General features: G+C 45.2%; 1 protein-coding gene across 2 annotated transcripts in view; it reads left to right on the top strand.

The window, feature by feature from the left end:
- The window catches only part of LOC138757066 (signal peptide, CUB and EGF-like domain-containing protein 2), a 74,487-nt gene that overhangs the window by 38,744 nt on the left and 11,403 nt on the right, over positions 1-24,340 (top strand). For both annotated transcript variants that reach the window (XM_069923773.1, XM_069923774.1), the window contains exons 3-7: positions 2,962-3,097; positions 11,241-11,329; positions 16,366-16,426; positions 19,324-19,412; positions 23,743-23,855. In XM_069923773.1, the coding sequence (XP_069779874.1) occupies positions 2,962-3,097; positions 11,241-11,329; positions 16,366-16,426; positions 19,324-19,412; positions 23,743-23,855 (488 nt within the window). The remainder of the gene's footprint in view (positions 1-2,961; positions 3,098-11,240; positions 11,330-16,365; positions 16,427-19,323; positions 19,413-23,742; positions 23,856-24,340) is intronic.

Raw genomic sequence — 24,340 nt, 5'->3', positions numbered from 1 at the left:
TCACCAGTACAATAGGTGCAGCCATCCATGATGAGTAGTTGACCCGTTCAATAACTCCTTCATGTTGCAGCCGTTCCAATTCTTGCTCCACTTCTCGCAATGCTGCATATAGGACTGATCATTTTGGCTTGAAAGGCTTGAATTTCTCCTTTGTGTTAGTGCACTGTCTGAGGCCTTTGGAAAATACCGTTGCGTGGCATTGCTTTAACTGTACCAGCAACTCTTGCGCTGTATCTGCCACTGTTGGGATATGTGCCTCTTCCAACTTTTGACAAATATCATTAAGTGGATGGTCCAGTAGGTTCAACCTTTTGATCCAGTCAAGATCCATGAGATTGAGGTTAGGAAATTTTACCAGATAATATGATCCATTTCCTTCTGCGCTGTTTAAGCTGATGGAACAGGATTTCCCCCCCCACCCCCCCACGTTGAAAGTTGCTTTGATTGGTTTCATTTTTGTGTGTGAAGTGAACTTGCTGTTTTCCATCTGCCAGATCTGCAGTATTCTGCTTTGTGTCCCCGACGCTTGCATTTATGGCAGCACTGCCGTCTGTACGGGCAGTCACGAGTGTAGTGCCACTCATTGCAGTTCCAACAGGTGCTAGGTGGTTTGGCTGGGCAGGTCGCACTTTTATTTGGTCTAGCGTGGTCTGCTGACTTGATTGGAAACCGTTTGAAGATGAGTTGGCCACTTCCACCATTTTGCTGTTGTGTTTCAAATTAATTAAACGTTAGCATTCAGCTGTTAATTTTTGAAGGGTCGCGCCAGACCCCCGCTCAATCTTCACCAGCAACTACTTTCTGAAGTCAGCATCTTGGTGCGACCGCATTCCTGCTACGAAGGCGAGATACTTGAAGTGGTCTTCAGTCTGCGTAGTGAGTATAAAATGCACTCACTGTCGATTCACCATACTCTCATATGCCACAAAATCTTCGGTATCTCTCATGGTCATTGATACCAAATGTTGAACAGTGATGTTTGTTCACTGAATATTTCTGCCATTACCTCAAGTGTTTCCATGAAACTCAGCTCCCGGGGAAGTTTTGGCAGAATAAAGTTTATGTAGCGTTCGTGTTCTCGAGTGCCTAACTTCCTCAACAAACAGCCTCACTGAACTTGGGAAAGTCGACTGAAAACTAGTCTTCATACTTGTTGTCCCAAATTTCAAAAGTGCATGACTCTGAGTCATAATTAAGCTCAGTGATAGATTTAATGCTTCTGCAGAATTTGTTTTAACTGCAGGCTCACCTTCCTCAATGTTTGAAGCTCCATCGGACATTTTTGCTGCCAGCTGATCCTTTAGCTTGTATCAGCTCAAAGCTCTCTTGCTGTTTGAGGACGGCCTTGAGCTGTTCCATTGTTACTGACATTTTTCTTCAGCCTCGTCGCCAAAAATATGTTGAAACTTGTGCTCAAAATGTTTGGGCTGCGCGCATAGCTGAGGAATCCAACTCCCACTTAGACTTTACTCAGAGAATTAATGACAGACAGAGTTTCACCAAAACACACCCAAACTCTCTTGCTTTTGTTTTCAAAAAATGGAGTGAGTGTGTGGTGATACACCACCAGCCTACTGCAGGGAGCGATCTCTGTGCCTGCAGTAAGATCACCGAAGGACAGACCACACCTGGCCGGCTGTCAATCAGCCACCCGGGATACAATCCTGAGCCGGCCCCTCCCAAGGCAGTCACTTAGGAGTCACCAGTACAGCTACCACTATAACAGAGACTTTTAACTGAATAAAGCCTGTTGTGCAGTCTTTCTCGAGTTTTGTGTCTACTTACTGTGGCAGCAGCGCATCACAGAGCTATTTAGAGAAATTTACACAAGCTTGACTTCAAGGCACAAGACCGTCTCATGAGCCATTCAGTTGATTGATGGCTCCAGTGGTAACACCCACTCCTGGCGACTGTGGGTCGCTCTGATTAGGGCGTCCTAGCACAAAGTTACACCATTGGATCATTTTATCTCAATGTGAGAGGACAAATGGAATCATTACTTAACATCCAATGAAGCTGCTCCATGTTTAATGTTGATTTTTCTGTGAAGGGATTATCTTGAGGAAAGGTGAAATTTGGAAGAATGAGAGGTGATTGTATTGAATAATGCAAGGTCCTCAGAAGACCTTACAGGTTAGTGTTTGGATGATTTTTTTTCTTGAGGGAATCCTGAATGAGGTGATATGAATTAAGTGAATGGTCAATCAAGATGGAGATGTGGTGGAATTTTGTGAATCTTTGAAATTTTCTACTCCAAAAAGTGTGCGCAGAATTTGTACATTTATTTACAGCTCAGATGGATGGATTTTTCATCTTGTGGGGGGGGGGGGGGGGAGGGGGGGGGTTGCTTGAGGGTTATGGGTCGAGCAGAAAATTGAGATCAGTTGAACAGACTCGAGGCTAAATGGACTTTTTCTTGCAGCCAGTGCCGTACTCCCTTCCTCCAAAGTATTTTTGCACTTAAATCTCAGGAAAAGGACTTGCCTGATGACCTTCATGTTGAGAGGAAAGAATTCTGTTTGTTGAGCTGATGTAAATACCCATAGCAATGCAAGAGAAACGTAGTCCTACAAAATCAACAGGCAAAGTTCAAGAACTCAGATCTAGGAAGGTGAGAATAGCAGTCGGTCACCCAGTTCCTCGAGTCAATACAACCAATTGGATTATGCAATTCACCATGACTCAAGGCAGCAGTTGGGTAGACGGGATTTTCAATTCTGAATTTGATAAGTTTTCGCTCACTGATGCAGGAGTTCTCTTGAGTTTAAACATATTGAACTACAAATGCTCTAGATCTTTTCTAGATTAATTTTGTGATGACTCTTGGACGGAATGAAGAAAAATAGAGTATGAGGTACAAAGGCCTTTATTTTGTTTGGTAGAAGCACAACATCGAATGCTGTAGTGCTCTTTGTTCTATATTTGTGGAATTATAATTATTATTATTTTTGTCACTTCAAGCATCCTTGAACTGCTCTTGCTGTCCTGCTGGGTCCTGCTTTGCTCCAGAGGATTGCCTGATGTGCCAACAGGGTTATTACCAATCTCAGGCTGGGCATGTGACATGCCTGCCATGCTCAAAAGGTGCCTACATAAAGTAAGTACAAAGCTGCCCATGGTGGGACCCCTTGGGTTCCATGTTGACACTGGTTCTTGGAACTCTGAACAAATTCTATTCTCCTTGGGCCAACCTTGTCCTTCGAGCAAGAGATTTGAAACAGTGAGTGGTCAAAAGGTTTGATTGCCCATGAAAGTAGTTGTGAAAGAAGGGGCTCCATTTCTTGTTAGCAAATTAACATGTGGGGTGGCTATTTGTAATACAGATTGTATAGATATGTGAGCAGTCAAAAGGTGAAATAAAACCAATGTTGAGCAGGGGATTCAGGAGGAGAGGAGATGGCACAGTACAGATATTGGTTAAGACCTTGTCCGGCTGATGCAGGTCTTCCATTCCCTATAAATCTGAGTTTGTCCAAAGATTGTTATCCACATTGTAATTGGGACAAAGTTACTGTCTGCAACCCTCTTACTCACAGATCTATATGATCTCCTGATAATGCATGTACCCCATTTCTTAATTTCTTGTTTTTAATCCATATAACAATTTACAGTACGGAAACAGGCCATATCAGCCCTTCTAGCCCGCACTGATTTATGTGAAACTCCACTAGTTCCACTGACCCACTCCCTTGCCCATAACCCTCCAACCCCTCCACATCCATGCACACATCCAGCCTCCTCTTAAATGACATAATTGACCCTGCCACAACTACTTCTTCCGGTAGATCATTCCACTCCGCCACCACTCTCTGAGTGAAGAAGCATCCTCTTGTATTACTCCTAAATCTACTCTATCAATTCCCCTCTCAACTTCCTACGTTCCAACGAATAAAGTCCTAGTCTACTCAATCTTTCTCCGTATTCAAGATACTGCAACCCAGAAAAAATGTTTGTAAACCTCTTTTAAATTTCCTCCAGCTCTGAAATCCAATTAAAATTTAGGATCCTTCCAATTTCAGGACTTGGGTTTCTGGTTTTACTTTGCTCTGCTATTGACACCCATGCTTTTAGCTGTCCAATTTCTAATATGTTTCTCATCCTTTTGTAGCTCACCTGTTCTTGCATTTAAGCTATTGACATTTTATTTAACTCATGTGAAATGCTTTGGCATTACCTGCCTTGGAACTGGACCAGCAACATGCAAGCTGTGCTGACACTTTAAGGTGATTAAAGCCTATTAATCATGACTCTATCTGATTGTGGTTGATTGGTAGTACAATTTATCACCTTAATTTTAGACCATGGACAAGGTAGACGGGCAGATAGATTAGACAACGACCCCAAGGTCTTTGAGGCCTTGACTAAATTCAACCAATGGGTGCACTGTCTCAGCACATTCATGAGGCGCAACAACATGCGGAGCGAAGAAGACAAGTGGGAAGTGCCCTTCACTCAAGTCGGACACTGAGTTTTCTAGGCGATAAGAGACTTGGCTACTTACTTTGAGGCGATGGAGTTCCTGCAGAAGCAGTACCTGGCCCAGACTAATGTTATATAAGCATGATTCCTCCTGGACAGCCGAAAACAAGAGCCGGGTGAGTCGATCGATGAATACATTGACACTGTGGGAGCTGGGGTGAACCTGTGGCTGCCAAGGAGTCTCTGTGGCTGCCCACCTTGAAGGCCTAATATGAGACATTTATGTGACTGGGTTCAGCTCTGGCTACATCAGATAGAGGCTACTAGAAAAGGGTGATCAGAGCCTGCAGAAGATGGTGGACCTAGCTAAATTACTGGAGACTGCACAGGGAAATGCTGAAGCATTCTCCTCGGGTAATGTGACCACCGCATGGGGGACATGGGTGCCGCCATCTTGGGGCATGGGGTCCTGCGTCACTACTGAGCGCTAGAGGTGCTATTTCTGTGGGCATGGGAAGCACCCCCGGAAGAGCTGCCCAGCCTGAAGTGCCACATGTTCTGCTTGAAGGAAGAAAGGGCACTACGTGAAATTTTGTAGGTCCCAACCTTCCCCCAGCAGCTCCATGTGCGGCCACAGCTGTCGCCATTTTGGACTGTCCACTTCCACCTTCATCTCAGACATCATTTCCGGTGGCTGAGGATGGATTGATGGGGCCCTGAGGATAACAGTCTGGGGCGGCACCACTTCTAGCTCCACTTTGGCACCACAGGACAGCACTATGTGCGTGGCATGGGGGCAGCCATCTTGGCAGGTGCCCCCAAACCCATCACGACAGCGATTTGGACAGCAACCACACACTTGCCTCCATCATCCTCATTCAAGATAGCCCATAGCAACTGTCCAAAGCCACGATGAAGATATAGGTAAATGGCCACCCTACGATCTGTTAATTCAACAGTGGAAGAATCGAGAGCTTCATCTACCCAGTTACAGTACATCAATATTCCATCCTATTGACCCCAACGTGATGTAAAGTTTCCCTCACCTCACAAACCCACTCAGCGGTTGCTGCACCACGATAATGACGGTGCGGTACACAGTACAGGAATTTCAGATTCCTGACCATGCCACACCTCTGTGCACTGGTCATACAGAGGACTGGATTTCCTGTTCCAACAAAACATCTGTATTCAGTTCAACGACCCCCCACCACCCACAGTCTGCAACACCAACTGTCCGACCCCCCCCCCCCCCCCCCCGAACACTACCTGCGGCCTCTCTACTCTCCAGGTCCCTCCACTGCCCCTGTTCAAGAACTTCACCCCCAAATGCAAACCGGTAGCCACTAGGGACAGATGGTAGAGTCCCCGGGACAAAGCGTTCATTAAAGTGGAGAACAAACGACTCTTAGCGGAAGGAGTCATAGAGCACAGCATCAGCCCATGGAAAACCCAAGTACTGATGATCAAGAGTGGAGGAAAACAACACATGGTCATTGACTACAGTCAGACCATAAACCGCTTCATCCTACTAGACACCTACCCACTTCCCTGTATCGCGACAAGATCAACGAGGTCACCCCGTTCCAGGTTTTCTCGACTACCGACATCAAGTCAGCTTACCACCAGCTACCAATCTGGTCGGAGGTCTGCCCTTACACTGCCTTCGAGGCGGACAGCCACCTCTATCATTTCCTTCACGTCCCTTTCGGAGTCACCAACAGGGTCTCCTCTTCCAGAAGGAGATGGACCACATAGTCAAAGACTATGGACTCAAGGCCACATTCCCATATCTGGACAACGTGACCATCTGCAGTCATGATCAGCAGGACCATGATGCCAACCTCTGCAAGTTTCTCCAGGCCGCCAAAAGCCTCAACCTGACCTATAACCAAAAGTAGTGCGTCTTTAGCACTTCATGACTGGCCATCCTGGTCTGTGTAGTGGAGAATGGTGCCATTGGGCCAGATCCAGACAGCATGCACCCCTTGTTTGAACTCCCAGTAGAAGGCCCTGAAAAGGTGCTTGGGCTCTTCTACTATGCCCAGTGGGTCCCCAATTATTGCAGACAAAAATCTGATTAAAAATTGGCTACCTTCCCCCATTGGCAGAAGCCCAAATGGCTTTCACATGCATCAAGGTGACATTGCCACAGCAATGATGCATGCTGTAGATGAATCCATCCCCTTCCAGGTGGAGGGTAATGCATCCGACATCGCCCTGGCCACCACGCTCAACCAGGCAGGCAGGCCTATGGAATTTTTTTCCAGAACCATCCATGGCCCAAAGCTCCAGCACTCAGCTACTGAGAAAGAGGCTCAAGCCATTGTGAAAGCTGTACTCTATTGGAGGCACTACCTGGCCAGAAAACCATTCGCTCTGCTGACTGACCAAACAGCAACCGGCTAACGAGCAGGAAAGGGCAAGTCCGCCAAGCAGGATAAACTTCAGGCCCTACCCATTTCTCCCCGCATCCCAGATACCCCCTATGAACTACAGGTCTCTGTTACTGATGATGTGGCCTCCTGGAGCATCAGAAACAAGAGGGCCGCCGAGTCCTGCTGGGATTCTGGTCACGAACCATGCCCGAGGCTGCCACTCGTTACTCTGCTTTTGAACAACAGTTACTGGCTTGTTACTGGGCCCTGCTGGAGACAGAAAGAATGACAGGCGATGCAGATGTACAGTTGCGACCTGCACTTCCAATAATGAACTCTTCTTCTTTGGCTTGGCTTCGCGGACGAAGATTTATGGAGGGGGTAAAAGTCCACGTCAGCTGCAGACTCGTTTGTGGCTGACAAGTCCGATGCGGGACAGGCAGACACGGTTGCAGCAGTTGCAGGGGAAAATTGGTTGGTTGGGGTTGGGTGTTGGGTTTTTCCTCCTTTGCCTTTTGTCAGTGAGGTGGGCTCTGCGGTCTTCTTCAAAGGAGGTTGCTGCCCGCCAAACTGTGAGGCGCCAAGATGCACGGTTTGAGGCGTTATCAGCCCACTGGCGGTGGTCAATGTGGCAGGCAGCAAGAGATTTCTTTAGGCAGTCCTTGTACCTTTTCTTTGGTGCACCTCTGTCACGGTGGCCAGTGGAGAGCTCACCATATAACACGATCTTGGGAAGGCGATGGTCCTCCATTCTGGAGACGTGACCCATCCAGCGCAGCTGGATCTTCAGCAGTGTGGACTCGATGCTGTCGACCTCTGCCATCTCGAGTACTTCGACGTTAGGGATGAAAGCGCTCCAATGGATGTTGAGGATGGAGCGGAGACAACGCTGGTGGAAGCGTTCTAGGAGCCGTAGGTGATGCCGGTAGAGGACCCATGATTCGGAGCCGAACAGGAGTGTGGGTATGACAACGGCTCTGTATACGCTTATCTTTGTGAGGTTTTTCAGTTGGTTGTTTTTCCAGACTCTTTTGTGTAGTCTTCCAAAGACACTATTTGCCTTGGCGAGTCTGTTGTCTATCTCATTGTCGATCCTTGCATCTGATGAAATGGTGCAGCCGAGATAGGTAAACTGGTTGACCGTTTTGAGTTTTGTGTGCCCGATGGAGATGTGGGGGGGCTGGTAGTCATGGTGGGGAGCTGGCTGATGGAGGACCTCAGTTTTCTTCAGGCTGACTTCCAGGCCAAACATTTTGGCAGTTTCCGCAAAGCAGGACATCAAGCGCTGAAGAGCTGGCTCTGAATGGGCAACTAAAGCGGCATCGTCTGCAAAGAGTAGTTCACGGACAAGTTTCTCTTGTGTCTTGGTGTGAGCTTGCAGGCGCCTCAGATTGAAGAGACTGCCATCCGTGCGGTACCGGATGTAAACAGCGTCTTCATTGTTGGGGTCTTTCATGGCTTGGTTCAGCATCATGCTGGGTTCTGGCTAATGACGCTAATCTAAAGATCGGGTGGGCTCAACAGTCTTCTATTGTTAAATGGAAGTGGTATATTCAGTCGTGCAACCAGAGGGCCTGAAGGGGTGGGCCACGTACACGAACAGGTGGCTGATCTTCCGTCTCATCATGAGGACGTTGAACCCGCCTTTCCCCCTCCCCTACCCCCTTCACCAGTTCAGTGGGGTAAACCATATGATTCGCTCACTTCAGCAGAAAAAGAAGACGCCTGGTTTACTGATGGTAGCAGTCGGTGGGTGCAAGGAAAGCAGAAATGGAAGGCGGTGGCTTACCATCACAGGTTGGGAACTCACTTATCGGAGGAGGGGGATGGTGGCTCCAGCCAGTATGCTGAGTTGAAGGCGGTCACTTTACCACTAGACCTCTATGATCACCCTCTTCACCTGTTTACTGATTCCTGGGCTGTGGCTAATGGACTTGTGGTATGGATGCCTGATTGGCAAAAGAACGACTGGCTGATACATGACTTCCCAGTATGGAGCAAACAGTTATGGCAGCTGTTGTGGGATGCTTCCCACCATCGTGAGATAACCGCATATCACGTTGATGCCCATACCAATGCGATGACTAATGTGGCACAACATAATGCAGTAGCATATCAGCTTGCCTCTATCAGCCGCTCCGATACCGTCCCCCTGGCTCGATGGACACATGAACAGTGGCCATTTGGGGGAGAAGGGATCAGCTATGTGGGCCCGTACACATGCCTTACCTGTCCATCAGGATGATGTCCGCATGGTCGTGCATGCATGCCAGCTTGTGAAGTCCCGCACTGTTCCTCCTGGTCCACATAGCCGAATAAGACGGGGAGCTCACTCGGCTGTGGTCTGGCAAATTGATTACTTAGGCCCCATGCCAGACTGTATGGGTAAACGTTACGTTCTAGTAATGGTTGACACCTTCTCGGGTCTGGTTTTTGCTTTTCCCAGCAAGACGGCTGACCAAGCTAGCACTATCCAAGGACTAAACCATTTAATGTTATGATGTACCAGAGGAGATTCAGTCTGATAATGGCTCGCACTTCTCCGGGAAGGCAATCTGTGATTGGGCAACTGACAACAGTATCTTATGGGTCCACCATATTCCTTATTATCCGCACGCATGCTGCCGGGTTAGTTGAACGAATGAACAGCTTACTGAAGGAACAAATTCGTTTATTAACACCACTGGGGACCTGAAGCGGTGGTGCCATGTGCTGCAGCAGGCAGACGACAATTTGAATCATCGCCCTTTAAAAGGAGGTACACCTTCCACCGACTTCTTCACGCTTCTGAACTACAGCCTATTGCAGAGGAAAAACAGTCATTGTACCGAGCTAGAGAATGTTGGACAAAAGGTATAGGTGGCACCATCAGGTAGTGGCCCTCCTGTAAAAGGGGAAATAGTGACACCTGCCCAGGGTGTCCCAGCTATTGAGGGACAGGTTGGTTTAGTTTGTTTAAATACTGAACGCTTAAGGCATCGTGAGTGACATATGTCAGGCTTCTTTGTTCCAGGTACTCTGACTTGCGCTCCTGCTGATCTGGCTTAACCGCTGCTTTGGTGCCAGCAATCGGATTTGTAATGTCGAGGAAGTTCCGAGAGAGTTGCCCGTAGGGGACACGGCCCGATGTATCCAGTAATATTTCTGATATTGTTCAGCATGTTTCGAAATCTGTTCGTGAGCTTCAACGTCTGGGTATTGTGGCCCACAAGGATAGTTTGAGCCTGGGTTGGAACCCTTTTTCATGGTTAACTGGTACATTTGGGGGATTGGGCCACACTATTCTCCGTTGGTTGCTCACATTATTGCTCATTTTTATGATTATTGTAGTTTTAGTTTCTCTTTTTCGCTCCTTCTGTACGCAAATGCTTGTAAGATCTCGTAAGTGACAGGCTGCGACCAAGGGGTGGAATGTAATGGAGGATTTAAACCATGTTTTTTGCTCCTGCAAGGCTGAGAATCAGTAACCTAATTATACTTATCAATGCCTGGACTGGTCCCAACTGCCGAAGCAAGGCAACGACTGCACACTTGTAGTAGGTTGCCAGGGCACTGGTTGCAGCTTCTCCACCTCCCTCGTCCGGGACGTTAGCTGGACTCTAAAAGTTCTTCTTGCTGAGAGATGTTGCCACCTCTTGGAGAGTCTCAAACATCAGGGTAACTTATATTACCCAAAAGTTGTTTACTTCAGATCTTATCTCTTTGAAAATGATTTAATTATCTTCAAGGTCTCCTGACAGTCTGCGACCAACAAAAGAAAATTGCATCTCTGGGCCTCATGGTGGAATTTAGATGTGTCTACTAATTCATATGCATCCTGGCCATGGTGTATAGATTATTTACCTATTCAACTGCATCCTGGCCCCTTGGTGGAATTTAGATTATGTCTGCTGATTCTAAAACAACAAGCAGGTTCTCAGCCTTGCAGAAGCGAAGGCTGCAAAAGTAAAAAAATAACAGTTTAAATCTTCCATTACAATTGCTAACCCCAGTTAATGAGGATTAAAGTGCGAAATGTGTTGGGGGTTGGGAGGAGACTGCAGCAGGTTAGGCAGGCATCTGTGGAGAGTTGAAATTTTGAGTTGAAGATTAACTTGTTATCAATAGCTTTGCAGGCAACTGCAGTGAGTTTCTGGAGCTCTTTGTTGAGGGAATTTCAGTCCATTATTTCTCATTTTGCAATCTTTGGATACTTGCAGGTGATATTTCTGATCACAGAAGAGTATAATTTTCTTGTATTTCCTGGGTGTGAGTGAATATTTTTGTTGCTGTGTATATTGCTCCAGTTCAATCAACAATAGAAAATAAGTTTTGGGTTGTGTGATTAAATATTTTCATCTTGACATTTATCTTGACGGTATACTCTTGTTGTGTGTCTATTTTAAAAAAAATCTTACAAAGAACCCATTTTCCAGTACAGTAACCTTGTATTTCCTTTTGTAGTTTAACAGGGAGCACAGAGTGCCAGCCCTGTGAGTCTGGGTGTTACGCCAATGAAACTGGTTCAAAAGCCTGCCGAGACTGTCTCCCAGGTAGGGCTGTCTGATGACTTGAAGCAAGTCTGCAATGAGTTCACTTATCATCTGATTGACCCAGTACGACCTGACAAAACCGTGATCTCCGGTCTATGGTTACAACACACTGCAAACGCACATAAAAACATAAATGCACGGTGCTTGTATACAAACACTATAGTTGAGTCACGGAGGATTCGTATGAGTAGTTCATCAGTCGTTCAGCCCATGGGAAGAAGCTATTTCTCAGCCTGCTGGTTCTGGGTTTGATATTCCTGCATTTCTTTCCAGACACGAGTAGCTGAAAGATGTTAATGCGTGGGATGGTAGGGGTCAGTGCCAGGTTAAGATATTGCGAGGCCTGCAGAAAATACTTTAAATGGGCCCTAAATTGTGCTGGCTGATGCATGCATGTTTCTAAATAGTGCTGGCTGGTGAATGCTCGATGAAGGAGGGAAACCTTTACACTGCAATCGCCTCGCCTCACCTCTTCTCCCCCCACCCCCCCCCCCCCCCAATAACTTGTATATTTTGTTAAAACAAAACTTGTGGTGGTAGCTGGCAGCATATGGGATCAATGGCCATCTTCCTCACCCATAATCCCCCACGCAGCTGTCATCACTCTGTGTTTCCCTGGCACTGACACTGCCCCCATTTTCCAGCCAATTTGGACTCTGGCCATTTTTTAACCTTGCATAAAATATACTCTGGACTGGGTTCATGGGTAAATTACAGTACAAACCAGCTGGTGGTTGGGTATAAAATCGGTCCCTGAAAACTGGGACACGGAGTCCAAAGGATTAACAAAGGCGCGAATGGAGATGACTTGAAATATGTAGAAAATAGAATCTCGTTCAAAATTTCCCCTTGAATGGCGGAGCAGCCTCAATGGTTGAATGTTTGTTGTTGTTCCTGTTTTATGTGGTCAAAACTTCCTTCTTTAAAAGACACTTGTTTACTTCTACATGTTTAAAGGGAAATATTTAGCATGTGTATAAAGCCTTTTGCAAATTCAAGAGGTCCAAAGACTTTTGCCAGTCAAGTACTTTTGAAGTGTTCTCACTGATATAATTTAATAAATAACTGCAGCTGATCCAATCAAACTGCAATGCCTTCTTCCTCCTTGCACCCTCACCCCCCCCTACATATGGGATCAATGGCCATCTTCATTACCCATGATCCCCCAAGCAGTTGGAACTGCTTTGCGTTTCCCTGGGGCTGACACTGGCAGAGCGGTTCCAGCTGCATGAGGGATTATGGGTAACCAAGAAGGCCATTGCTCCCACATTGAGCCATCACACGAGCTGTCAGAATAGACTGTAGGCCATTTCAGATAGCCAAAAAGTCAGGATGTAAAGGTGAAGAAACTCCCGCCAAAGTGCATAATGACCTACCTCCCTGGATGTGCGGAGGCGGTCTCCGAGTCTTATAATCCAACCCCTCTCTGAGAGGAATAACCTTTACTGCACAGCACAATCGATCTGAATTGGCAAATGCGCAAGGCAGCTCTTTTGGGGACAGGCTGATGATGCAGTCAGCCTGCAACCCATCTCCCCACTTACCCCTCTCCCTCCAAGTCAGGGACAGTGGGGAGCCCTCAGGGCAGCGGGGGCTATCAGCAGGGACTGTCGGGGCAGCTGGAGCAGTCAGAGCAACGGGGACCGTCGGGGCGGCCAGTGTGGGCTGGGACAGCCACACCAGGCCACTTCGGCCTTCAGGACCGCTCTCTGTGGCTCAAAACACAGCACAGCAATGGCCCTCTTCCCTACCCATAATTCCCCATGCAGCTGGAACTGTTCTGGAAACCATAGTGGTTTCAGCTGTATGGGGATTATGGGTAGGGAAGATGGACATTGCTCTGCCGTGTATTGATGATGGGTGGTGCTACAGCACCAGTCAGTTCATCTTCACGGGGATCTGGAGGATGCAACAAGTCACCTCTCCTTTGAATGGGATGATGGAGCAGCCTTTCTGAGTTGCAGTCTGAATGGTAAGTTCCAGATTTTCGATCCACCCTATAGCCGATCTCCAGGCAGAGGCCTGATCTGAAATGGCCTTGTGTTAATAACCCTGATTTAAATTTAAGGTTAGTGATTTTAACCACTTATCACCTTTAATCAGGGTTATTAACACAGACTATCAGTGGAATCTGATAGCTGCTGTACAAAGATGGAAATGAAAATGTTTCTCATAATTCATAGTGTATAAATGTGGGGGCCCATAGCATTTGCTACTCTCGCTACTATGTTAATCCAGCCCTTGTTGGGGTTCTCACTGATTTTGAGCCCTCTTTCGACAACGATCCCAGTAAATCCCATTGATGGGGGGGAGGGTGGGGGGGGAGGGTGGGGGGGGAGGGTGGGAGATTCCACTGATGTTCTATGGTCCTTTGGATTTACTTCCAAACAAATGCTCTAAAGCTACCACATTATGATACTGCTGATCAATATGCTCTCAATAGAGCTCCTGTAGAAAGTTGACAGGTTGGTGACCAGTAGCCTTACCCACCTCAGTCTTCTCAGGAAGTGCAGTCGTCGTTGCACCTTCCTGACAATTGGGGAGATATTTTCAATCTAGGGTAAGTCACTTCTTGAGGGGACTCTGAGAAACTTGGTGGTCTCTACTCTCTCCACTACTGAGCTATAAATGTGTAGTGGAGGGTGGTTGTCTCTGGTCCTCCTGAAATTCACAATCACCTCCCTTGTCTTGTCCACGTTGAGACTCGAGTTGTTATTCTCACATCATTTCATGAGCTTCTCCACCTCTTCTCTGTAGTCCAACTCGTCGTCGTTGCTGATGAGGCCGACTACTGTCACGTCATCTGCAAACTTGATGACTTTAAGCTGTGCCAATGCTCAACGTGGACAGTGCTTGATGGTCTGCTGCCAATCTGGTCAGACTGTGGTCTTTCCCTTAGGAAGTCCAGGATCCAATTACAGAGAGGAGCGTTGAATCCCAGTGAGGACTGTTTCTCCACCAGCCTCCTGGGGAATGATCGTTTTAAACTTAGAGCTGAGGTCAATGAACAGCAGCCTGGCATGTGAGGCGGTGTCAGGATAGAATGGAGGGACAAGACTATAGCACCATGAGTGGAACAGTTCTATAAGCAAATTGAAATGGGTCCAGTGTCTTTGGGAGGTGCGTTTTGATGTGCACCATCACCAAACGCTAGAAGCATTCCATAATGATGGAGATCAGTGCCTCTGGGTGATAGTCATTGAGACCTGTTACTGTTGTCCTCTTTCATACTGGTCCAATGGTGCGTGGGAGGGGAGAAAGGAAACTTGCACATCAGGGTTGGCATTGCAATGGTGTTACTGTTCTGCCATCCCACCACCACTCTGAAACACTCTCATCAGTGACTCCGGGTCTTCATTACAAGAAGACTTGACTGTGAAGAACCAAGTGTAGGACCTTGATGAGAGTGCATCTAGTGCAGTGAACATGGTTTTGGTCTCATCTAAATAACAGCATGCTTACCATTGAGTCTGGTTCCTGGGGTGATGGGTATGTCACACATGGAGAGATTGATTAGGCTGCTCATCGTCCTTCAGAAGAGCAGGAGGTGACCACATAAGTAAAACAAAATGTTATTTGTGGAACAGCACTAATTAAAAGAATCAGTAGCTTATACATTTTTCCATTAAAAGGAATTGCAAAGAAATTAAGAAAATCTCTTTGGATTAAATAGTCAAAATAGAAATGCTGGAAAAACTCAGCCGATCTTGCAGCATTCATAGGAGGTAAAGATATATTACTGATATTTTGGGCTGGAGGAAAGGCTCAGGCCCAGAGTGTTGGCAATATAGCTTTACCTTCTATGGGCGACGAGAGACCTGCCGAGTTTCTCCAACGTTTCTGTGCTTTCTCTACAATCACAGCATCTGCAGACTTGCGTGTTTCACTTGAATTAAATCGGGAATGCACTGCCAGGGGTAGTAGTTGAAGCTGATGCAAGTGGGGCATTTAAATGACTCCTGGATAGACCTGTGAATCCCTGTAAAATGGAGGACTATGCACTGTGGGGGAGGGATGGGTTAGATTGTGGAGAAGGTTTGCACAGCACAAAATCTTTAACCAAATGGCCTGTGCTGTAATGTTTTTTGAATCTTTTGCTACATAGCTGATTTCTCTATTACCACAAATAACTGCATTTCAAGAAGTTTTGGATGTAAACTATTTCAATCACTATTTGTAAACTAGTACTGAATTAATGTCTGCAGTTGCATTACCCTTTCAGTGTATTTGTGGATGTATACATAGAATCTAAAGTGATAGCTCTGAAGGATGTTAGCTTTAAAGTTTCCTGATCTTTCTCAAAAGCTCTCAAGTTTCTTCCAGTTTCCTTTTTGGAAATTGACTGCACGCTTAATCTTTACCATTCTTTTTTTTCCAAAACTCATTTCTCATTGTTTTATTCTTAAGTCTGTCTCTCTTGGTTTCTGACCGAGTTACCAGTGGAATGATATCACTCTACATTTGAGAACACTCCTAGCTTAGCTATTGTGACGTTCCACAACCTTTTCAACTGACAACGGTGACCCGCTTGTTTAGTGCCTCCCTTTTAACTGAACTTCTAGATTACAGCTAGTATTCTATAAATCTCCCGTAAGGGCCGGAAGAGCAACCTCAAACACATTCTTCTTGAAAAGTTTTGGCTGGAAAAGTCGACCATTCTTTTTCTCCCAGACTCTACTCGACCTACTGAGTTCCTCTAGCAGATTGCATTTGGTCACATTCTTCACCTGAATCCCAAGCAGTGATTTGTTTGTATTCAGAATAACTGCCTCACCTTCGTATTTCTTCAAGCAAAGTATCCCCTTTTGTTGGGTGAAAAAATGCTTCTCAATTGATTGGTAAAACCCCAATAACCTTGGACTCTCAGTACCTGGCACTGGCCTCTGACAGATTTTCCACATTGGGGCTGGAGTGGATTGTTGAACCCAGTGAGCTTGAAGAGAAAGGAAAATGGGACCCTAGTATGTTTATGAGAAGGGGAAAAACAATACTCAACATTTGAAAGCGATGTGCACTAAAAGTACACTCTATTCCAGGTCACTTCTCGAAGGCGAATGCAACCATCTGCAAGCCTTGTGCTCAAGGATTATTTTGCAAGTGAGTACAGATGGTGTGTATGTTTGCAAAACCAATCCAGCAAAGGTGCCGCGTTGTATGTACTCTTGTCAGCTGAAATCTGCTTGCTTGGGAAAATGTACAGTGTATTTTTTTTTTGTTATAGTCATCCGCAACAGCTAAGAAGCCCATCAAGTCTGCCCCATTTAATCATGGGATGATCCATTTTCCCACTTTGCCCCACTGCCTGGCCTTCTCCCCATAATCTTTGATGCCGTGGCTAAAAAAAGAACCTATCGATCTATGCCTTAAATGCACCCAATGATTTGACCTCCACAACCACGTGGTAACAAATTCTACATTCACCACACTTTGGCTAAAGAAATTTATCTGCATCTCTGTTCTAAGCAGATGACCTACAATCCTGAAGTTGTGCTTTCTTGTCCTAGACTTTCCCATTGTTGGAAACAATCTTTCTACAACTACTCTGTCCATGCCTTTTCAATATTCAAATTATTTCAATGAGATCCCCCCTCGTTCTTGTAAATTCCAACAAGTACAGACCAAAAACTGCACATGATAATCCTTTCATGGAGCATAGAACACCAGAGCACAGTGCAGGCCCTTTGGCCCTCAATGTTTTGTTGACCTATATATTCCTACAAAAAAAACCTTTCCTACCCTGTAACCCTTTATTTTTCTTCCATCCATGTGCCTGTCTAAGGGTCTCTTAAATGTCCCTAATATTTCCGCCTCCACCATCATCCTGGCAATGGGTTCCAAGCACCCATAACTCTTTTTTAAAAGAAAACTTGCTCCTGATATCTCCCTTAAACTTTCCTCCCTTCACTTTGTAGAGATATTCTCTGATGTTTGCTACTCCTACCCTGGGAAAATGTTGCTGGCCTCTCAGAATTTTGTAGACCTTTATTAGGTCACCTCTCATCCTTCTTCACTCCATAAAGTCTCAGGCCTGCTAACCTTGCAACATAAGAGTTATTTTCCAATCCAGGCAACGTCCTGGTAAATCATCTCTGCACCCTCTCCAACGTCAGCACACCCTTTCTCAACTGAAGAGCTCAAAACTGCTCATCAGTGCCTTATAAAGCCGGGTGACTTATCCACCTACAGCCTTCCAAGCACCTTTGCCTACTAAGCGTGCCTACTCTCACTTTTGCCTCCTGACAGTCTTGCTTTTCAGACACATCATGCGATGATCCATTTTCCCACTTCGCCCCACTCCATGGCCTTCTCCCCATAATATTTGATGCCCTGGCTAAAAAATAACCTTAAATGCACCCAATGATTTGACCTCCACAACCCACGTAGTAACAAATTCTACAGGTTCACCACACTTTGACTAAAGAAATTTATCTGCATCTCTGTTCCCCAGAGTGAAAGGTCTATGCAAAGCTGTTGTGCTTCCCTCTTTATGTTTATATTTTTGTTGTTCTTCAAGAGCTGAGGAAATTTGAATTAAATTTCTGAAGAAGCAAAAAAAAGGTGATCAGTTCAGTGTTTTCCCCTTTTGTTTTCCAACCCTCTCATCTTGTACAATCTTCCCAAGCCAATGCCATTAAGAGGTCTGATCTTTCCTGTATACCAACTGGTGTCCCATTAATAATGCTACAATCCGTGACCTGACAAATAAATCACTTCCTTCCCATTGGACCCTTTCACCAGTAAAATCTCATAGCTTTGCTGGTTCCAGATGTCATTGTCTTTGCTGTGGAGTTGCAATGTTTGCCTTCAGATCTCTCCCTCTCTATTCTCATTCTATCTGCTTTGAACCATCTCAACCCTTCCCTCATTCAATCTGCTTTGAACCATCTCAACCCTTCCCTCAATCCATCTGGTTTGAACCATCTCAACCCTTCCATCAATCCATCCTGCTTTGAACCATCTCAACCCTTCTCTCAATCCATCTGCTTTGAACCATCTCAACCCTTCCCTCAATCCATCTGGTTTGAACCATCTCAACCCTTCCATCAATCCATCCTGCTTTGAACCATCTCAACCCTTCTCTCAATCCATCTGCTTTGAACCATCTCAACCCTTCCCTCAATCCATCTGCTTTGAACCATCTCAACCCTTCCCTCAATCCATCCTGCTTTGAACCATCTCAACCCTTCCCTCAATCCATCCTGCTTTGAACCATCTCAACCCTTCCCTCAATCCATCCTGCTTTGAACCATCTCAACCCTTCCCTCAATCCATCCTGCTTTGAACTATCTCAACCCTTCCCTCAATCCATCCTGCTTTGAACCATCTCAACCCTTCCCTCAATCCATCCTGCTTTGAACCATCTCAACCCTTCCCTCAATCCATCCTGCTTTGAACCATCTCAACCCTTCCCTCAATCCATCCTGCTTTGAACCATCTCAACCCTTCCCTCAATCCATCCTGCTTTGAACCATCTCAACCCTTCCCTCAATCCATCCTGCAACTGCTGAAACCTTTGCTGCTTTTCTTCCTTTCACTATTGTGAAAGTTTGTTCAAGCGAATGTTTTCCTGCCTTTCCTGAACCGTTTTGGTCTTTGGACCTGAATCCAATACTCTCTGAACCACCCCCATCCCCGCCCCATTGTAAAACCTAAAGGTTGGTGGTTGAGGCAGGTATTATTGCAATGTTTAAGGAAAGAATTGGATGGATACATGAAGTGGATGGATCTGGAGGTATATGGGTGAAATGTAAGTAGATGGGACTGGTGTGGATGGGATATTTTGGTCAGAGTGGGTAAGTTGGGCCAAAGGGCCTGTTTCCACACTCCATGGTTGTTGGAATAGCTTTGAAATTTCACTGTGCAGTGAAGTGGCCTCACTTTAATGACCAGACGTATTTTCCCACCCGTTGTTGCTAGATTCTGTTCTTTTGCTGAAGAATGTCTATTTTTAAGTTGAAGTGTTGGGAATTTAAAACAGCTCCGTTGCATTTCAGCACGACTCGCTGTAGTGAGTGTACCATCTGCTCTGGTGGGGAGGAAGCTCTGTCCACGGCCGCTACAGAATGCACAGGCTGCCAGCCAGGTACTGTCTCAACAAGTTGTACAGTTGCTCAAACTGAGCATCTGCAACTTTCCCAGAAGTTTGAAGCTCAGCGGCACAACACAGAAACGGTCGCCTCCAGTTCACTGGGTCTGCACGTGTTTACCTTAGTCACATTCCAATGAACTTACCTGGATTCTACCATCCACCTACACACCAGTAAAATTTTACAGTAGGAGGAAAATCAAGAAATGGTGGAAACCCATGTTATGGAGAATCTGCAATCTCCATGCAGACAGCGCTAGGGGTTAGGATTTTTCCCTAGTCACTAGAACTGTAAAGCAGCAGCTATACCACCTCTGTTATTGTTCTGCCTGATTTTTCTCTTCTGTGAATTCTGGTGATCATTGCCAAGCCGGATAAGCCACTAGATCTCTACAGCCACTATCCCCACTGCTCTGTTCTCTAAAGTCCCTGGAAAATCTGACATGGACAGAACCCTACCCTAAAAGCAATTACCACTCAACAGTTGACTATTGTTTTAATACATATATTGTCTGTCCTCACTAGTTCAGAAGTAAATGCCCATTGTGACGGGCCCCAAGGACCTCAAAACCCAGCAGCAATAGAAATTCACCAAAACAAATGGTTACTTAAACAAAAATTACTTTTAATTTTCTTTAAACATAAAATCAGGATCAAACTTTAACTTATTACTATTAACTTAACCTAACTTAACCCACCTCTAATTCTAAATGCCCATGTATGTAATATGTGTATAAGTTTAGAAAAGTTTTTTGATTCACAGTCCAATCTCACTTCTCACTCCTCTCAGTTCACTGGTATCAGGCAATTCTTGAACTGTGCACAGAATTTAACATTTATGAATTGCACCAGGCTTTGGTGCTTGAAAGGTAAATGGTTACTGCTCAGGATTAATTCCTCTTGGCTTTTTCAATAGAGCGATATTTGTTGCTTGTTGGACACAAACTGATTCCTTCCAATCAGCCACTTTAGTGCCTTGCTGAAAAAACTTGCCCCATCAGGGTTTTCCAGACGATAACCTCTTTCTTTTAGGTCACCACAGAGTTCGTTTTCTGTTTCCCTTATTTCAAATGAAGCATTATACAGCCAGCCATCTCCTCTTGTATGAACCACAAGGGCTTGACCAGGCTAAACTAAGAACTCACAACTCATCTTCAAAATGGGGAAAAGCACTGGGAGCCTGGACTGTCTGGCTTGAGAAGAACTCTGGCATTTTAAATGAGATCTGTGTTGTGAAGTGTTTGTTTGGACCTACACTAAAAAAACCCATAATTTATCTCCTTTAAAACATATCTATATACAATATAAAATATAACATCAACCATCAGACCATTAATTCCTATTTTAATTTCTTCATGTGGATGACTCCACCAGAACTAAAGTGAAAACATCTCATCCAGCACTCAGAAGGATTGATGAAGAAGAATTGTAGGAAGATAATGTGATGGAACTAAACTGGAGTGGCCAAATGCATATCAGGTCAGAGATTGGTAATTTTCAGCTAAGGAATTCTCCTAACTCACCAAAAATAGTCGCCAATATATCCAGACATGGGAGAATCACCCACCTGCTGTTTGGAATTGTACCTGACACAAAGGAAGGTGATTAAAGAAATTAAACACAATTGAAATTTGAGGCTGGCAAGAGGCGAGATGATGGATCTCCAACCACGACAGCCATCTCCTCTGTGTGAGCAATGATTCTGATCAGCAGAGGGGGTTTCCCCTGATTCCTATGGACTTGGATGTGTCGAGGCTGCAATGAGGTCAGGAGCTCAGTGACTTTGGTGGAACCCAAACTGAGTTTCTGGAGCAGGTTATTGCTGCTCATTAACACGATCTCTTCCATCAGTTTGTTGTTGGTCAAGAGTAGCCTGATGGGGCAGTAATTGAGCAAGCTAAATTTATTCTGCTGCTTGTGGACAGCAGATAAACAGGCAGTTTTCCCATATTCTTGGGTAGATGCTATTGTTTTAGCTGAACTGGAACAGGTTAGACAAAGATGTGCTATGCCTGGAGCGTGTCCTCAGTACTATTATGGAATGTTACCTCTGCAATATCTCATTTCTTTAGCTGTTTCTGACATTACATGGTGAACTGGCTGAAGACTGATGTCTGTTATGCTGGGATCACTGGAGGAGGCAGACTTAATCCTCTATTATGCTGGGATCACTGGAGGAGGCAGACTTGATCCTCTATTATGCTGGGATCACTGGAGGAGGCAGACTTGATCATCTATTCAGCATGTTCCGCTGAAGATCCTTGCATATGCTTCATCTTTTTCATTTGTGATTTGGAGATAATGCATGATAACAGGCCCTACTGGGCCCACTAGCCCACGCCACCTAATTTAAATCCATGAGAACCAATTAACCTACTAACCCTGTACATTTTGGAATGTGGGAAGAACCCAGAGCACTCTGAAGAAACCCAAGCAGTCCTTGGGAGAATGTACAAACTACTTAGAGACAACTGTGGTTTTGAACCAGTGTTGCTAGCGCTGTAATAGTTTTCTGCTCAGTTTTTCTTTTGCACTGGTGTGCAGAGTTACCCCTAAAGTTGAGAATGGGGATATTTGTGGATTTCCCCCTTCCCCAAAGGTTTATTTAATTGTCACTGGATGTAGCAGACTGTGGGGCCACTTTATTACATGCTGTTTATGTTGTTGGTTATGCAAGTAGACCTGTCTTGTAGCTTCTGCAGGTTGCTCCCTCATTCTGAGGGGTGCCTGGAGCTGCTTCTACTGCTACTCTTCATTTCAACCAGCATTGATCCCCTAATTTGGTGATGGCCGAGACCCTGATCTACCAGGACATGAGGTTGCAGATTTCTTCTCACAATTTTGCTCATGATCCCTCAGTCTCCCTCAGGGTGGTCATGGCATGTGATATAATGGCATTTATTTTGACAGCAGAGATGGGATTTGGTTTCTACATGAACTGTACGGTGGTCACTACCACTGATCCATTTGTGGACAGGTGCATCTGTGACAGAGAGATAGGTGTATATCCCTCGCTATCTGCTTCAGACCCAATCTACCAGTAATATTCAGCAGTGGTGTAAGAGAGCCACTCTTGGTGATGGACATTGAGTTTCCTCCTCACCTCCCCACCAGGGCTAGTCCCAGAGCTTCCTCCCAGTGGAGTTCTACATTGATTCTTCAGCTGAGGAGGGGAAGAGGAAGACGGTCCAAAGTAATCGGGGCTTTTGCAGCCCACAGAAAGTCACAGTTGATTGCCAGCACCATTTTAATTCCAGGTTTTCTTGCCCAAGTTTAAACTGATGCCCTTGAGATTTAATGGGGCCCAAAGTCTATGTTGAGGACTCTTGGAGCAAATCCCACTTGGCTTCTTCAATAGAGGCAGTGTCCACCAGATCAACAGAACAGTGAGCATTACAGAACACAAGTTTGGCCACAGCCATGGTACCACATTCAGTTCTGTATATCAAATTTTTGGGAGAAGATGGGGCTTTGGCGGATAAAGCGATTTGTTGGAGCGATATGGGGGTGGATAGGGTCAGTAAGTTATGTGGATGTACTGGAGAATTTGAGAAGTGCTTTTGGAATGGAGTAGTCTGCGAAGGAGGTATTTAATGTTGGGGAAAGGAGAAAACAAAGATATTTATCCTATGATGTCCCTCAGTTCTTGACTAACAGAACAGAATTGATCGGCCAAAGTACCAACAGTGAAACGAGCTTTTTTTATATAGTGTTTTTCAAAACTAATATGCACAGATGGTTTTAAAGACTTGTTTCAATTTCTCAGGTACACAAAACACATGATCCAAATTAATTTAATTAGGACAAGACCTTCTAAGAGGAATAAAATATCAAAAGGACAGCAAAAGAAAGGTAAAAAATAGTTAGTTGGTGGGGCAGAAAAAAGTGGTGTGAATGATGGATTATCGGTCTTGCCATAATATGATGATGGGTGTGATATGAGGAGGTTCAAGAACCTGTTCTTGAGCCTTGAGGTACCAGTTTAGGCTTTTGTACCTTTTCCTTGAAGGAAACAGTAAGACCAGGGTGAGAGGGTCTTTTATGATGTTGGATGTTTTAGGATGGCACCTAGAACCTGGGGTAGAAGTGGAACAGTATGGTATTCACAATTGAGCTAAGTGAGCACCTGCGATAAAATGATTCACTAGGATGATATGGATTGCACCTCTTCAGAGCTGGCATGGACTCGCCTGCCACCAATGCTGTAACCTAACCAGCAAGGGAGTGGTTTGATAATGTGATTTGGAAAAACAAATGATATGTGTGAGCAATTTACTGTACTCAGTTGGATGCTCTCCTACACAGTATCGGTTTCTGTATTTTGCAGGAATGTACAAGCCACCAAACCAGCTTCTCTGCAGAATATGCCCATCTGGATATTATCAGATAGAGAAGGGACAGGAAAGCTGTAACCAGTGTCCTGAACAGCATTATTGCCCTGTGAGTAGTTCTGGTGCAAAGAAATGGTTGTGGGAGGGATGGTGGCTGGGCTTGCTACTGGAAAGGGGATGTGGACATGTCTCAAAGAATAGGAGAGAAACTGCCATTCAGAATGTGACGCTCTGCTACAGTTCTATTCTAAAATAATCAAGGTTGCAACACCATCCTTTCCCGAATTTTGCTTTACTGACCTGGTCATTTGCACATAACTTTTGCAGTTGTAGGCAATTTTACAGGAAATTAAATTTTAATAACTGCATTATAATGTTGGTTTTTAAAATAAATGTGATTTAAAATAACCAGACTGATTCTTGGAATAGAAGAACTGACGTACCGCTCCCTCCGTAATGGTTGGGAGAAATACACTTTTTTTCTTTTTATTTGCCCCTGTGCTCCACAGTTATAAATTTGCAATCAAAACAATTCACATGTGATTAAAGTACACATTCCAGATTTTATTCAAGGCTATTTGTTAACATTTTGGT

The sequence above is a fragment of the Narcine bancroftii genome, chromosome 3, assembly GCF_036971445.1.
Source record: "Narcine bancroftii isolate sNarBan1 chromosome 3, sNarBan1.hap1, whole genome shotgun sequence".
Lineage (NCBI taxonomy): Eukaryota > Metazoa > Chordata > Chondrichthyes > Torpediniformes > Narcinidae > Narcine > Narcine bancroftii.
The sequence above is the reverse complement of the archived record's forward strand: the minus strand, read 5'-3'. Positions and strand labels throughout refer to the sequence as shown.